The 13,268-nt window shown below is 36.6% G+C and overlaps 1 protein-coding gene across 2 annotated transcripts in view; it reads left to right on the top strand.

Moving 5' to 3' along the window:
• Positions 1–13,268, top strand: part of HTT (huntingtin) — an 88,161-nt gene that overhangs the window by 38,471 nt on the left and 36,422 nt on the right. For both annotated transcript variants that reach the window (XM_063335194.1, XM_063335195.1), the window contains 13 exons: positions 34–161; positions 855–965; positions 1,485–1,562; positions 2,219–2,442; positions 3,041–3,119; positions 3,256–3,417; positions 4,357–4,412; positions 5,226–5,374; positions 6,042–6,178; positions 8,246–8,362; positions 10,221–10,343; positions 10,880–11,118; positions 12,335–12,477. In XM_063335194.1, the coding sequence (XP_063191264.1) occupies positions 34–161; positions 855–965; positions 1,485–1,562; positions 2,219–2,442; positions 3,041–3,119; positions 3,256–3,417; positions 4,357–4,412; positions 5,226–5,374; positions 6,042–6,178; positions 8,246–8,362; positions 10,221–10,343; positions 10,880–11,118; positions 12,335–12,477 (1,746 nt within the window). The remainder of the gene's footprint in view (positions 1–33; positions 162–854; positions 966–1,484; positions 1,563–2,218; positions 2,443–3,040; positions 3,120–3,255; positions 3,418–4,356; positions 4,413–5,225; positions 5,375–6,041; positions 6,179–8,245; positions 8,363–10,220; positions 10,344–10,879; positions 11,119–12,334; positions 12,478–13,268) is intronic.

Below are 13,268 nucleotides of genomic sequence, written 5' to 3' on the forward strand. Positions count from 1 at the left end.
TTATGTTGTTCTAATCTATGATATATTTTTAAGCTACTAGGCAAACTGATTCCACTGGGCCTGCTCCAACAAGTAAATCATCTTCAGTAGGAAGCTTTTACCATCTTCCGTCATATCTGAAGTTATATGATGTCTTGAAAGCAACCCATGCTAATTATAAGGTACTGCATGATATCGTTTGGTTGAATTAGAATGTGGTGGGGTAACCAACTTTGTGTTTCTTTTAAGCATGGCTCTGCTTGTATCGAGACTCACTTGTTTGCCTGTGTAAACAGTTTATCCACTGAAAAAAAAATCACTACCAATAAAAACAAAAAACAAGCAAACAAAAAGCCCTGATAGGTTTTGTCACACTATTGCTTGTTTCTCTGCTGTCACTAATGTTGGTACCAAATGACCCTTCACTGGCTTGGCAATGCCGAAGGGATCCCAATACCTGTTCTCTCTGCAGTTTATTCCAGGATGGGTAAGCTTTTTCCTCATTGGTTCAGGTAATAGAAGGTGCATTCCCTAGGGGCTTGGTTGTCTGATTCGTATGCTTCAGTGGTTGTATTCTTATTACATCTATCGAGTTTCTGAGAAACACGTTATCCCTTATCCATTACTTGTGAACAACCTAGGCCTTCCTGGATGCTGTAACTTCCTCAAGCTAGAAGTTCCCTTTCTTAGTCAAAGTGAAGTCCTACCTTTCCAGCAATTCGTAAGGGAGTCTAAGCTGTCAGTGGTGCTGATTGAACTGTGCTGAAATTTTAGGCAAAAGATCGTTTTGTGTCAGTACCCAATTCTTTCTGTAATTTTTATCTCCTTGTCAAGTACTTGTTAAGAAAAACTGTGGTTTTACGTTTTGGGACCAGGTTACTTTGGATCTCCAGAACAGCAATGAAAAGTTTGGAAGTTTCTTACGGTCTGCCTTAGATGTTCTGTCTCAAATCTTGGAATTTGCTACACTTCAAGACATTGGAAAGGTATAAGATTTGTGTGTTTTTTCTTTTGTAGTAAAGTTGTCCAATATCTGTAGTTCTTAGTGGGAAAAAGCACATATCGTTGATTTTAAAGTTGGTACTGTTGAGACAGACAGTAGTCTTAGAAGCGTTCTGCTGCCACAATGTTGGGTAAAGTGCCAGAGCAGAGTTTCCAGGTTAAATTGCTGCTGTTGAAAACTGGAGTAATTTTTTTACTGTTTAATTTTCATGTGGAGATTTTTCTTTCTGTCAAAATGGTTTGCATTCAGTCATTTTTACTATATTAATATGTTTAAATATACTTGTGTTAAAATGTTAGAAGGCTTACTGCTCTCCTTCTCCTGTGTCTTTTTTCTCCTTAACTATGTGTTAGGCATTGTGGTATTTTAAGACTAGGAGGCAGATCTTGCAGTTTTATTTCTTTACATACTTCTACGACGTGTTATTGTCCAGTTTTCATAGTAATGCTCTATATAATGAAGGTGAATGCAATTAGGTGCACTTGATTTTCTGTTTTTCTAGTGTGTAGAAGAAATTTTGGGATACCTAAAATCATGTTTCAGCAGAGAACCAACAATGGCAACAGTTTGTGTACAGCAGGTAAGGAGATAAATTTTTGTATGTTACGGGAAGGTTGGGAAGGTTGTTCCTGATATCCTGTGGTTATCAGTTGGATACTAAGACTGGCCATTCTTTTAAGAGAAGCGGTGTGAGGAAACTGTAGCCCAGGTGGAGAAAGCAGAGCATGTTTTCTGTAATTTTCATGACTTGTTCTGAAACTTGATACCATCTGAATAGTACGGTTTCTTCTTGAACTGCTTTCAATTCAAAGAACTATTTTAGCTAATGCTCAGAAAACAAATTCTTTTCCTACCTTCCCAAATGTGTTCTGTAGCCATTTAACTACATCAAAAACCTGGAAAGCAAAGAACTGTGTTACTGATGGATTTCTTGCAGGTTTCCAGTTAAACGTTTGGGTTCAAGACATCAAAGTTTAATTTTGGTGGGAGGCGAGCTTTAGTAGACTGTTTGAGTTGTCAAATGAAAATAGCTTCAGTTGCAAAAACAACCATGTTTTTTTGGGTGAGGTCTGGTTTGTTTCTTTTTTCCAGTTTTTTCTGTTTTCTTGTATTTGACTACATGATCCACAGTTTGCACTTTGACCTTTCCTTTTCAGTCCTTTAGGAGGATGAGGACTCAAGATTTTTTTTCCTGAAACTTTAACTTTTTTTTTTCCTTCCAATTTTCTTCTCTAGTTATTGAAAACATTGTTTGGGACAAATCTGGCTTCTCAGTACGATGGCTTGTCTTCAAACCCCAACAAGGCTCAAGGCAAAGCTCAACGTTTAGGTTCTTCCAGTTTGAGACCTGGTCTCTATCATTATTGCTTCATGGCACCATACACACACTTTACACAGGCCCTTGCTGATGCTAGTCTAAGGAACATGGTCCAGGCTGAGCAGGAACACGATGCTTCAGGGTAACTTTCCTCCCTTATGATATAATGTTAATGAGAATTAGAATCTTTTTATTGTTTTTCATAAATGCAGGTATCACAGGGGAGCTAAGTAACTTAAAGTTACAGTATTGTGTATTATTTTTTTCTTGTAGACTTAAACAGAGTAATTTGTCTTGATAGTGAGATCCTGAATGCAACACTATATTAATATCATTAACGTGTTTTCCAAATCAAAGCTAAATCATTAAAATTGATATCACTTTTTTAGTTTGTTCTTTTTTAAAATGTAATAGTTTTCGATGCTTGTATTCAAAACTATTTCATTAATTTGCTAAGTATAGCAAATAGTCAGTAGCCTTAAAGGAAAGGCAGAAGGATAACTAAGCAAAGACCAGAAATTCTTTCTCTACGAGGTGTTTGTTGTCCACAAATCTGTGTGATCTGATCTAAGTGTACTGTAGGTTGTCTCTATTGCTCTTTTGTTTTACTAAGATTCTTGAAGCAGTCAAGTAGATAAAGAAAAGTTGGCGTTGATAAAACAATATGCATCTAGGGAGAGTGTGTGTGTGTCTCCATTTTTTGTAATGTGTATGGGTATTTTTGTTTTTTCTTATAACAGATGGTTTGATGTGCTGCAAAAAGTTTCTACACAGCTGAAAACTAACATTACCAGTGCAGCAAAACATCGTGCTGATAAGGTACTTGTGTCTGTGTACTCCTGAAAGAGCTGTACCTTAGATTTAAAACTTTTTTTCCTCCTTTTAAAATGTAATTTGATTTTTGAATCAGAGACCTGTTCAGATATTAGATTACTTTAAAATCTCTCTATTACAGAATGCTATTCACAATCACATTCGTTTATTTGAACCCCTTGTCATAAAAGCATTGAAGCAATATACTACAACAACATCGGTACAGCTGCAGAGACAAGTTCTAGACTTGCTTGCTCAACTGGTTCAGCTACGAGTTAACTACTGTCTTCTGGATTCGGATCAGGTTGGTACCTCACCATTTTTGCAAATTTCTAATACAGGGATCTCACCAGTAGGCTTAATATTTACAGCAAAATGCTCACAACAATCCATTAATTTACTATACATGCAAATAAAGACTTAAAGGAAGGTGAGACTCAATCACACACACACACCCCCAACCGTAAAGAGCTTCAAATTTCTGTTTTTCTATTGCATGTAAATTACTTTCTAAGCTCTGCAACAACTATTTCAGAACTGTTTATCAGATCAAATTCAGGAATAAGATGATGTGGGCAATGCAATCAGTGTTGTTGAGTAAAACTTTATTTACAAATAGAAATACTTTCTATCTATCTTGAGAGTATGGACTTCCATATGAGGGATAGTGAGCGTCATGGTTGACAACCATTATTTGATTTTAATGGTTGGGGGAAGCAAATACAGTACTCTGTTGTCCATATAAGCAGTAAATTTGTAACATAACATTTCAGTGTTCTGTTTACTACAGTATTTTTTGATTTATAAACTAGTATGAGTTGTAATATGTAACTTTCCTGTAAGTTCATGCGCAGAGAAATCTTTTCAGTGCATGAATGTTTTAGATTTTATCTTGGTTTAGAGCTAGATTTTTGGTTGATGCTTAACTTCTTGACTGTAATGCCTCAAATAGTGCGTGTTACAGGAGTGAGAGAGAAAATTATACTTAAAAATATATAGACTAGGTAAAATGTGGCGTAAGCTCATACAAACCATAATAAGCTCTAACATCAACAAGATTCTCAAGATTTTCTGTAACTGTAGAGGGAGCGCTTCATAACATTAGAATGAACTAATACATAAAAATGATTTTCAGTGTCTCTCCTTTCTCTCCTTCCAAAACACAGCCTTTTATAACTGTCAAAATTATTTCAAATGGGAAGTAATGTCTTTGTATCTGTTGTACACTTTATTCTCTCTTCAGGTGTTTATTGGATTTGTGCTAAAGCAGTTTGAATACATTGAAGTAGGACAGTTCAGGTATGAAATTAGCAAAGATCCTTTGAACAGTGTGGGTTTACAACTGTCTTATTGTGAAGCATGTACTGATTAGTTTTGCTGGTTATTTCTGCCGTATGAGAAAGGGAGAGTTACCTTCTGGGCAATGTGCTTGTACATTCTCTGGCTCCAGTGGTAGCCCTTTTAGACTATTTAGGTTCCATGTGTCTGAAGAAATCGGGAAATAGCATGGAAAAAAAAATATCTTGAGCTGTGTTGTGCTGTTTCTCCATTTGCTATTGTAGAATCATTCCTTTAGGACACACCGCCACCACACCACCACGCTCAGCCCCTCCAGCTATGCTCTCAGGAATCAGCATTTCATTGCTAGGATTCAATTACTGAAGTGAGAGCTACTTCCTGTTGTGGATTCAGTGTGAATCTGTTTGTATTCTGATCACTTGGTACATTTTGTATAGTACCTAATAGATCATAAGCAATGCAATGGAATTTTTGTTGTCAGCTTTTTCCAGTGTTTCTCACGCTTGAGTTTGTATGAAGACATGAGTGGGTTTTTTTTGCTCTGTGGGTCTCCTACATAAATTCTCCAATGTGTATCATGTGCATTAGATGGTATGTTATAATATTAGTAACTGTGTCATGATCAAAGCTTGAAACAAATCCCTTGGGGAAAAAAAACCGAAGTAAAGAACAGGGCACACAAATTACAGAAATACTGTATGAAAGCAGAACAACACAGTCTTAAAAAAACCCAAAGCTTACTGTAAAAAGATTCACTTGTAGTGAACAGAGTTGTGCAATTCAAACTTGACACTTTTGGTTTTTTGTTTTCAGGGAGTCTGAAGCAATTATTCCTAACATCTTTTTTTTCCTGGTGTTGCTGTCTTATGAGCGGTATCATTCCAAACAGATAATCGGAATTCCCAAGATCATTCAGCTGTGTGATGGTATCATGGCCAGTGGGAGGAAAGCCGTTACACACGGTAATTAAAAAACAACAAAAAAAGGAACCAGTACTAATATTAGTGATAGTTCAGCAATAAAACCAGTCTTGAATACTAAGCTATAGAAAACTGTAATCATACTGATTGTTCCGGAAGACACTAGCTTTTAAATTTTTAGTACATGAAATAAGTCTCACTTAATTCCTTCGGGAATTTTATTGTACCCTACTAACACTACACCCCCATATTTTGCACTGTACATAACAGCAACAAAGCTTTTATTTGAAATTTTATTAGGTAATAAGTTCACATCATAGCAATACTTTAAAGGCTTTGATTTTAATTTTTAGTCCCCTTAACTTTCCCTCCACTTTCAGCTTTCAAGTAGAAGCATCTCTCATACTTTCCAATGATTCTGCTGAAAAATACGTAATAAAACCATAAATTTTAGCTCTATGAGAATGGGCAAATGTGTCCATAATACACATTTTCTACTAGAAGTGAAAAGATAGGCATCACAAGTTTGGGTTGGTTTTTTTTTTGTTTTGGTTTGGGTTTTTTTCAGTTTTGGTGGGTTTTTTTAGGGATGGGTAAAATCTTTATTAAACTAAAGTACAGTTTACTTTGAGTAGCTGAACGATTAGACCAAGAAAACACTGCTCAAGAGTGACTTGTCTCATGCTAAAACAAACAAATCTCATTGCAGCAATACCAGCTCTGCAACCTATTGTTCACGATCTCTTTGTCTTAAGAGGAGCAAATAAAGCTGATGCTGGAAAAGAGTTGGAAACACAAAAGGAGGTGGTAGTGTCAATGTTGCTGAGACTTATTCAGTATCATCAGGTAAGAGAGGACAACAAGGTATTCCTGTTTGTGGTCTTTAAAACGGTAACTTGCTTTGACTGCTAAAAATGCTTCAGGCAACATTAATGAAATTCTATACAAAACTTGAATGGCTGGAATCTGTGTATGATCTTTCTTCATAGAGAGTATGCAAAGATTTTGGAGGGTAGGGGAAAGCTTCTGCAATACAAATCAGTATTTCAAGTCAAATAACATGTCTGTGGGTTTTTATAGTCAAGGCTACGTAACAAAGCACTGAAAAACTCCAGTTAGGATATCACGATCTTGGTTGTGTTGCAGATTGAATACACAGAAGGTTAGTAGAAGACTTGTAATAAATTGTGACTCAAGAAACATAAAAGAATGGGGGTAAAAGTAGAAGAGAGGACAGGGTTAAAAGTAGGAAACATGCTGCATAGAGATGATTTAGGTATTGCTGTACAATAGCAGCATTTCAATAACATTTTAAAATATGAATTATTTGAATAAGGTAACAAAACCGCTAGTTGGACAGTTGTTAGCACTTACTACTTTGCCCCAGACCTCATGGGCTTGGAAAACATGTTTCTGCTTTGTAGTAGTATAAGAATGACTTTCTTCAATACACTTTGTTTAAAAGAAAAACATAAAAGTAATTTTAAGAGAAGTGACATAATTAACATGGGATTTTATTGCTTATTCAGGTGCTTAACAAACTTAATGTGCTTTTACTTTCATCATGTGAAAATGCGATTCTAGTGTATGCTAATATAAGCAATGTATTTTCTGAGAATAGTTGGAAAAAAAGACAGTGCATCTTGTCAAAATAATGTGCTAGAACTGCATGTTCAGGTTGGGGTAATTTTGTGTATCCACATTTTCTTTTGAATTTGTAGTTTTATAATCATTAAATGACTAATATAACTATATGAAATGACACTCTGTAGACACATGATGTGAAATAGTGAATAACTTTGTGTTACATAAGGTACTGTAATTGCTAGCACATCCCCTTCTGACACACTTAACCTATTAAAGACCACCCATGCACTGCTTCTCCCACACCATCCCATTTCTAGTTCTTATTCTGTCCTGTTGTGCTGGTGCAGTACGTATAAGCTAACCCCTGGGCAGCTCTGTTGTTCCCTGACTGCAGTGTTCTGCAAGTGGTGTCCTGTAATTCGAGAGGTTCTGAGAGCTGCAACCTTTAATTTTTTTCCTGTTAAAATTGTAGCTACTATCCACGGAGCTCCAGAGTTCAAGTTCATTCATCCCAGAATTGCTCCTCTTTAATGAGAAAGCTTTTTGGGAAGAAAGTCATCTGGTGATCTCTTTTCTTTTCTTTTTTTTTTTTTTTAAATTGGCTGCATTTCTGAATCTGAACTACTTGATTTATTTTTTTTAAAGTGCTCTGTTTAACTAGTTTTCTGAAACGAATTCTTCTGTCCCACTTCCCAGTCCATATACTAACATTCCTGCTTGCTGTGTCTTCGGCCTGTCTATCCTTGGAAGTGTGGTCTCTATAATCCTCAGACTGATACCACATTCAGCTGCTAGAGTGATCCTTGGTATTGGTGTGCTCCATCGTATGCTCTCCTATACACTTTCATATAAAAGTAACATCTCAGGTGAATGAACTCCATAAAAATGTCTATTCTGTTTCCTTGGCCAAATTTAAACTTTGAGCTAGAGTAAAGAAAGAGTATGCAAGTGGGAAATTGCTCTTTTCCTTCCTCCCCTTTGTTGAGTATGTGATGCAGCATTTAGATTTACTATCCCTTCTCTAGTTGTTTGAGCAGTCTTTTGGCAAATGACATTTAAAAAGCTCCAAGAAAGCTTTTTTTTCTAGTTTATAAAAGTAACTGGAAAATTCTTAAAAAAAAAAAAAAAAAAGTCACAACTAAGAACAAGCTTTTAACCTGAAAATGAGGGTTTAAAAATATTGTATGATTTCTCATGTTAGTTTTCTTTTCTTTTTGCCTTTTGGCAGATGGATGAAACAGTAAATATTTTTCCCACTATGGTATTACTTAAATGTTTCCTGTTAGTGTGGGTGTTTACTTGCATTCTTTTGGACTTTTCCCACAGGTGCTAGAAATGTTCATCTTAGTATTGCAACAGTGTCATAAAGAAAATGAAGACAAATGGAAAAGATTGTCCCGGCAAATAGCTGATATTATTCTCCCAATGCTTGCAAAACAACAGGTTGTTACATTAAATTTTTAATCTAGAACCATCTAAAATAATTGTTATAATATATATATCAATAATGGCTTTGGGTATTGTGATTTTTCTATATATATTTTTTTAATATGTGAAGACAGATTTTTCTTGACAGTGTGGTTGCTGTAGCTGGAAAAACAATTACTGCAGGGTAAACTACGTCTTTTGAGTGATGAAGGTCATATTTAAGTGCATGATGTGTATATGCAGTGTCTTCAAGGTTGTTTCCAGATGAAGCTCATTGTTTGTCTCTTACATACATGATTATATCAGAGCACTTATTAAATGATGTGAAGGTTCTCCCATATTTATGGAATGTCAAAATTTATTTTTTTGTAACTGTAGTGTGTGCCTAGTTGCATTTTTTTCTTAGTGAGGAGAATGAAAAGACGTAGTCCAAAAGTGTTTTAATAGATCACGGAGTCATGGAATAGTTGAGGTTGAAACAGACCTCTAGGTATTGTCTTCCCCTCAAAGCAGGGTCTACTGGAGTAGATTGCTTAGGACCATGTTTAGTCAAGTTTTGCCAGTCTCCAAGGATGGTGTCTCCATAACCTCTCTGCGCAACCTCTTCCATGTCTGAGTATCCGCACAGATGGAAAACAAATAAATAAACAAACAAATAAAAACATTTAAATGGAATTTCCCATGTTTCCTCTTGTGCCTGTTGGCTTTCATTCTGGTGCTGGACAGCACTGAAAAGATTCTGGCTCTTTCTTCTGTACTTGTGTCATCTCCTCCCCCTGCCTCCCCTGGTCAGATGCTTGTACACATTGATAATGATCCCCCTGTGCCTTTTCCAGGCTGAATAATCTCAGCTGCTCCTTGCATGGCAGGTGCTCCAAGCCTGTAACCATCTCTGTAGCTTTCTGCTCAGCCTCCCTCCAGTGTGTGCAAGTCTCTTTCACTGGACTGCACACTGGAGGTGGAGAGTAGACGCTCTGTATCTGGAAAGAAAAGAAGACTCCTTTTAGGAGAAAGACTTTTCAGTGCTACTCCCTAAACAACAGAGGACTTATCTTTGATACATCTTTCCTGGAATTAGAAATGCTTACTTCAAGAATAAAACAGTAAAACTAGTGACATTATGCCCTTAGTGTTCTTGACTCCATGATGGAGGATCCCAACTCCCACTAGGAGATCTCATGGTTGGGGAGAGTGGGCAGTTATTGTGGATCAGACATCAGTTTTTGAGCAAAGCTAAAATGCTGGCAAATAGAAATTGCCTTTGTTTTGTATGAATCTGTGGGCATGTTCAACTGTCAAATTATTTAGGCAAGATAGCATCATCCAGATTTTGAGTCCAGTCCTTTGCTTTTTACATTTGATTGTTTTATAATTTTTTAAAAAAACTGATCAAGAGAGGTGTCCTACCTCTCTCGCTGTAGTGTAATACCCTTGTAGCTGTTCACTTTTCTGATGATTGGGATTTTTTTTTCCTTATAGTTACCTGCTTAAGTGTATTCACAACCAGCTTTGTTCTCTATACATATACCTGGTAGGATGTGCAGGGGGAAGAAAAGTTTTTAAATTTTATGACAAGTCAGTCTTTTGGTCTCATTCCAAACATGGTGTATTTCTTGTAATAAAATATATAAGGTGTGTATATTGAATTTCATGTGATGGATTTATGTCTGTTCTCAAAACTCCTGTGTAGGAAGGCCTGCAAGGAAACTTTAATTTACTTTTCATAGCTTTTTGTTGCTCTGTATTTTGTACTGTAAAGGACAGCTTTATTACACACAGGTTGTCATAGAAATGTTTAAAACACAAAATGGTAATCTTGTGTTGCAGTTACCTTTAGTGGATAGTTATAAATTAGTTTTGTGTTCTTTTACAGATGCATATAGACTCTCATGATGCTCTAGGAGTATTGAACACTTTGTTTGAAATTTTGGCTCCTTCATCGCTTCGCCCTGTGGACATGCTTTTAAGGAGTATGTTTGTTACTCCTAAAACAATGGTAAGCAATTGTTTCCAGAGAAGAGAGAATCTGGTGTTTTCATGCAAAACAAAAGAGTATGTGTTTCTCTTTCTTAATTTGCAACGTGGTGTTCATGTACCTGCAGCAGATTTTAGCAAATAATTGGTTAGAACTAATATGACTTACCAACTGGGAGCACTTTATGCAGGAACGTTCTGCTTATGGATTACTTGCCTTCATTTTGTATTTTGAGAATCAGGAACGTAGAGAAACATACTGTTATAATAAATTCTAGAATGCAGTTTGAGAGGTAAATCACATTTTTGTTACGCAAGTATTAGTACTGTTTTTATAGTTGAGAGGTTGTTTAACAGAGTGAACGTTAAGCTTGACAGTTACCACAAGAATAGCGTTTTGGAAGACTTGAACATAAAAGTTATTTCCTGCTTGCTCCATTCTCAAAAGGATCTGATTTTATACAACACTTAATGAAAACATTAATTTTTTTACTACATTCCTATGTTGTGTTGAATACCTTTGAAGTTAAACTGTCTTAATTTCTGTGTTTGTGTTAGGCATCAGTGAGCACTGTTCAGCTATGGATTTCTGGAATTTTAGCTATCCTTAGAGTTCTGATTTCACAGTCAACAGAAGACATCGTTCTGTCCCGTATACAAGAGCTTTCCTTCTCACCGTATTTGATTTCATGTCAAGCAATTAACAGACTGAGACGTGGAGAAAATAACTTATCCGCACCAGAGGATCGCACTGAGGTTAAACAGGCTAAATATCTGCCTGAAGAGACATTTTCTAGGTATGCTGTCTTCCGAATAACTTCAGGAAAAGATTAAGGTTTCTGAGAAATCCCATGTATATTGTGCCATGTATAGAAGTGTTATCCGCTAGGAATAAAGTCTGTTAATAAGTTGATATGAAAGATGTGTGTGGGGAGGAAGGAATGAGATGGACAGTAGAGGGAGGAGATGAACAGTTTGTAATAGGGACTTTAGACTGTTCTGATACCTGTTCTGGAGCCAAGTGAAGGACCTAATGGAGCTGTTAAAATGGGTGAATCTTGGACTTACTAAAATCAGGTCCAAAAACTTAACTGATTAACCCTTTCCTTCCTCTCTGTTTGGGGACTGAAAGATGAGTCATCCCCTTAGTACAAGCCCAGGTTCTGTACTAGAATCTTGGCAGCAGATAGGTTCAAATCTATTAAGTTAGTCCTGCTCTTTATTTCCTATTTTGTCTAGTTAGTTTCCTGTGCTGATGTCCTCAGAGTGACAAACTTCAGGCAAAAGAAGAGTGGAGAGATGGTGATGGTATCATGTTGACATGTTTGTCATCAAGGCATAATGTTTTAATCTGGTGGGAAGCATTTGAAATAGCTATTTGTTTAAGAAAATAAGAACTTTTTACTCAAATATGGAGATTCAGATAGAAATAAAATGTTGTGTTTTATCCACCCTCACAGTGAGCTGAATGATGGGTAGAGGGAAAAGGGGCTTCTGGACTCCCTTAACGTAACCTTATGTCCAACAGGAGTTGAGGAATGATAATGGCCAGGACCAAGGATGGCTTTCCTCAAATGCCCTTTTTTAGTGGTTGTTTTGATCTTTTATCCCTGGCTGGAGATTTGATGTTGGAACCTATGTGGTAGAGTGTGGATAGATGAGGCTGTAAACAGCTGAGTTACTGTGACTTGCTGAGTTATCACTCCTCAGCTGAGCTGTGGTAACTGTCATGGTGTGTTTTAGCTCATTGCAAATCACTATAAAGACACTTTAGTATTTTGAATTGCTAAGTGAGGTGGGCTGGTGTATGCATGTTATCATGACTTTAGCTGATGAGTATTATCATATTTGTTTTAGGTTAACCTGTCCTGTAGCGTTTAATTTAGGATGAATGGACAAGGACTTCCTATTTTAATTTTTCAGACTTACTGAGTTCCATGGGCAAATCTTATCTTATTCTGAGAGGTGTTGCATTGATAGTTCTTCTGTTGATTGCTTATGTGCTTTTTCAAGGTTCTTATTACAACTGGTTGGCATTCTACTGGAAGATATTGTTACCAAACAATTGAAAGTGGACATGAATGAGCAGCAACATACTTTCTACTGCCAGGAGCTGGGCACGCTGCTTATGTGTTTAATACATATCTTCAAATCAGGTAATACTTCAAACAATGCCTTGTGTTGTAGCATGCAGTGGCAGGGTGTTTTTTCAATAATTGTTGAATGCATTGAACTACTGAGAAGGAACATGTAGGTGCTGAAGACATTCTATCCTACTCAGTATAAAGGACCTCCCCAACTTTGTGCTCGTGCATGCAGGGCACGTTTTTCACATTTCTTCTGTCTATGTGGAACAAAATGTAACTAATGACTCTTTATCTCTCCTTTTAACTGTCTAAAATTTTGCAGTCCAAAAATGCAAAGTGTTCCAGATTTGGGGCATGGGTATTTCTCATGTTTTTTCTCAATTTGGAGGTTGATAGGTATGTCCAGGCTTAAAGTACTTGAGTTAGAAATCACTAGTTTAGAATCATGACAAAGAACAGTAGCCTACCTTGTAATAATTAATAAAAAATACCAAAAAAACCTGACCAAAACAACCAACCAACCAAAACTAAAAACCAGAAAAGTAGGAAAGGCAGTACTGTTCCAGCTAGCTGGTCTTGAGCTCCTTTCTTCAGGTTTGGGAATTCTGCCTTACGTGTCTCCTGCTAAATATCCAGTCTCTGGCCCTCTGGTAATTCCTTAGTCCTTACCCTGATTCCTTAGTCTTATTTTCCTAATAGTGGCGCTATCATCGCTTTCTTTTATTCTTTCTTTACTGTGACTGTCCTTTTTGCCTTCTGATTTTCAGCCTGCAACTGAAATCCAACCTTGGATTACAGTAATTGGCTGCAATTTAAAAAGTCTTGGCACAAGTCTCTGGTTCTTCATAGACTTCCTTACA

The sequence above is a fragment of the Chroicocephalus ridibundus genome, chromosome 5 (assembly GCF_963924245.1).
Source record: "Chroicocephalus ridibundus chromosome 5, bChrRid1.1, whole genome shotgun sequence".
Classification (NCBI taxonomy): domain Eukaryota; kingdom Metazoa; phylum Chordata; class Aves; order Charadriiformes; family Laridae; genus Chroicocephalus; species Chroicocephalus ridibundus.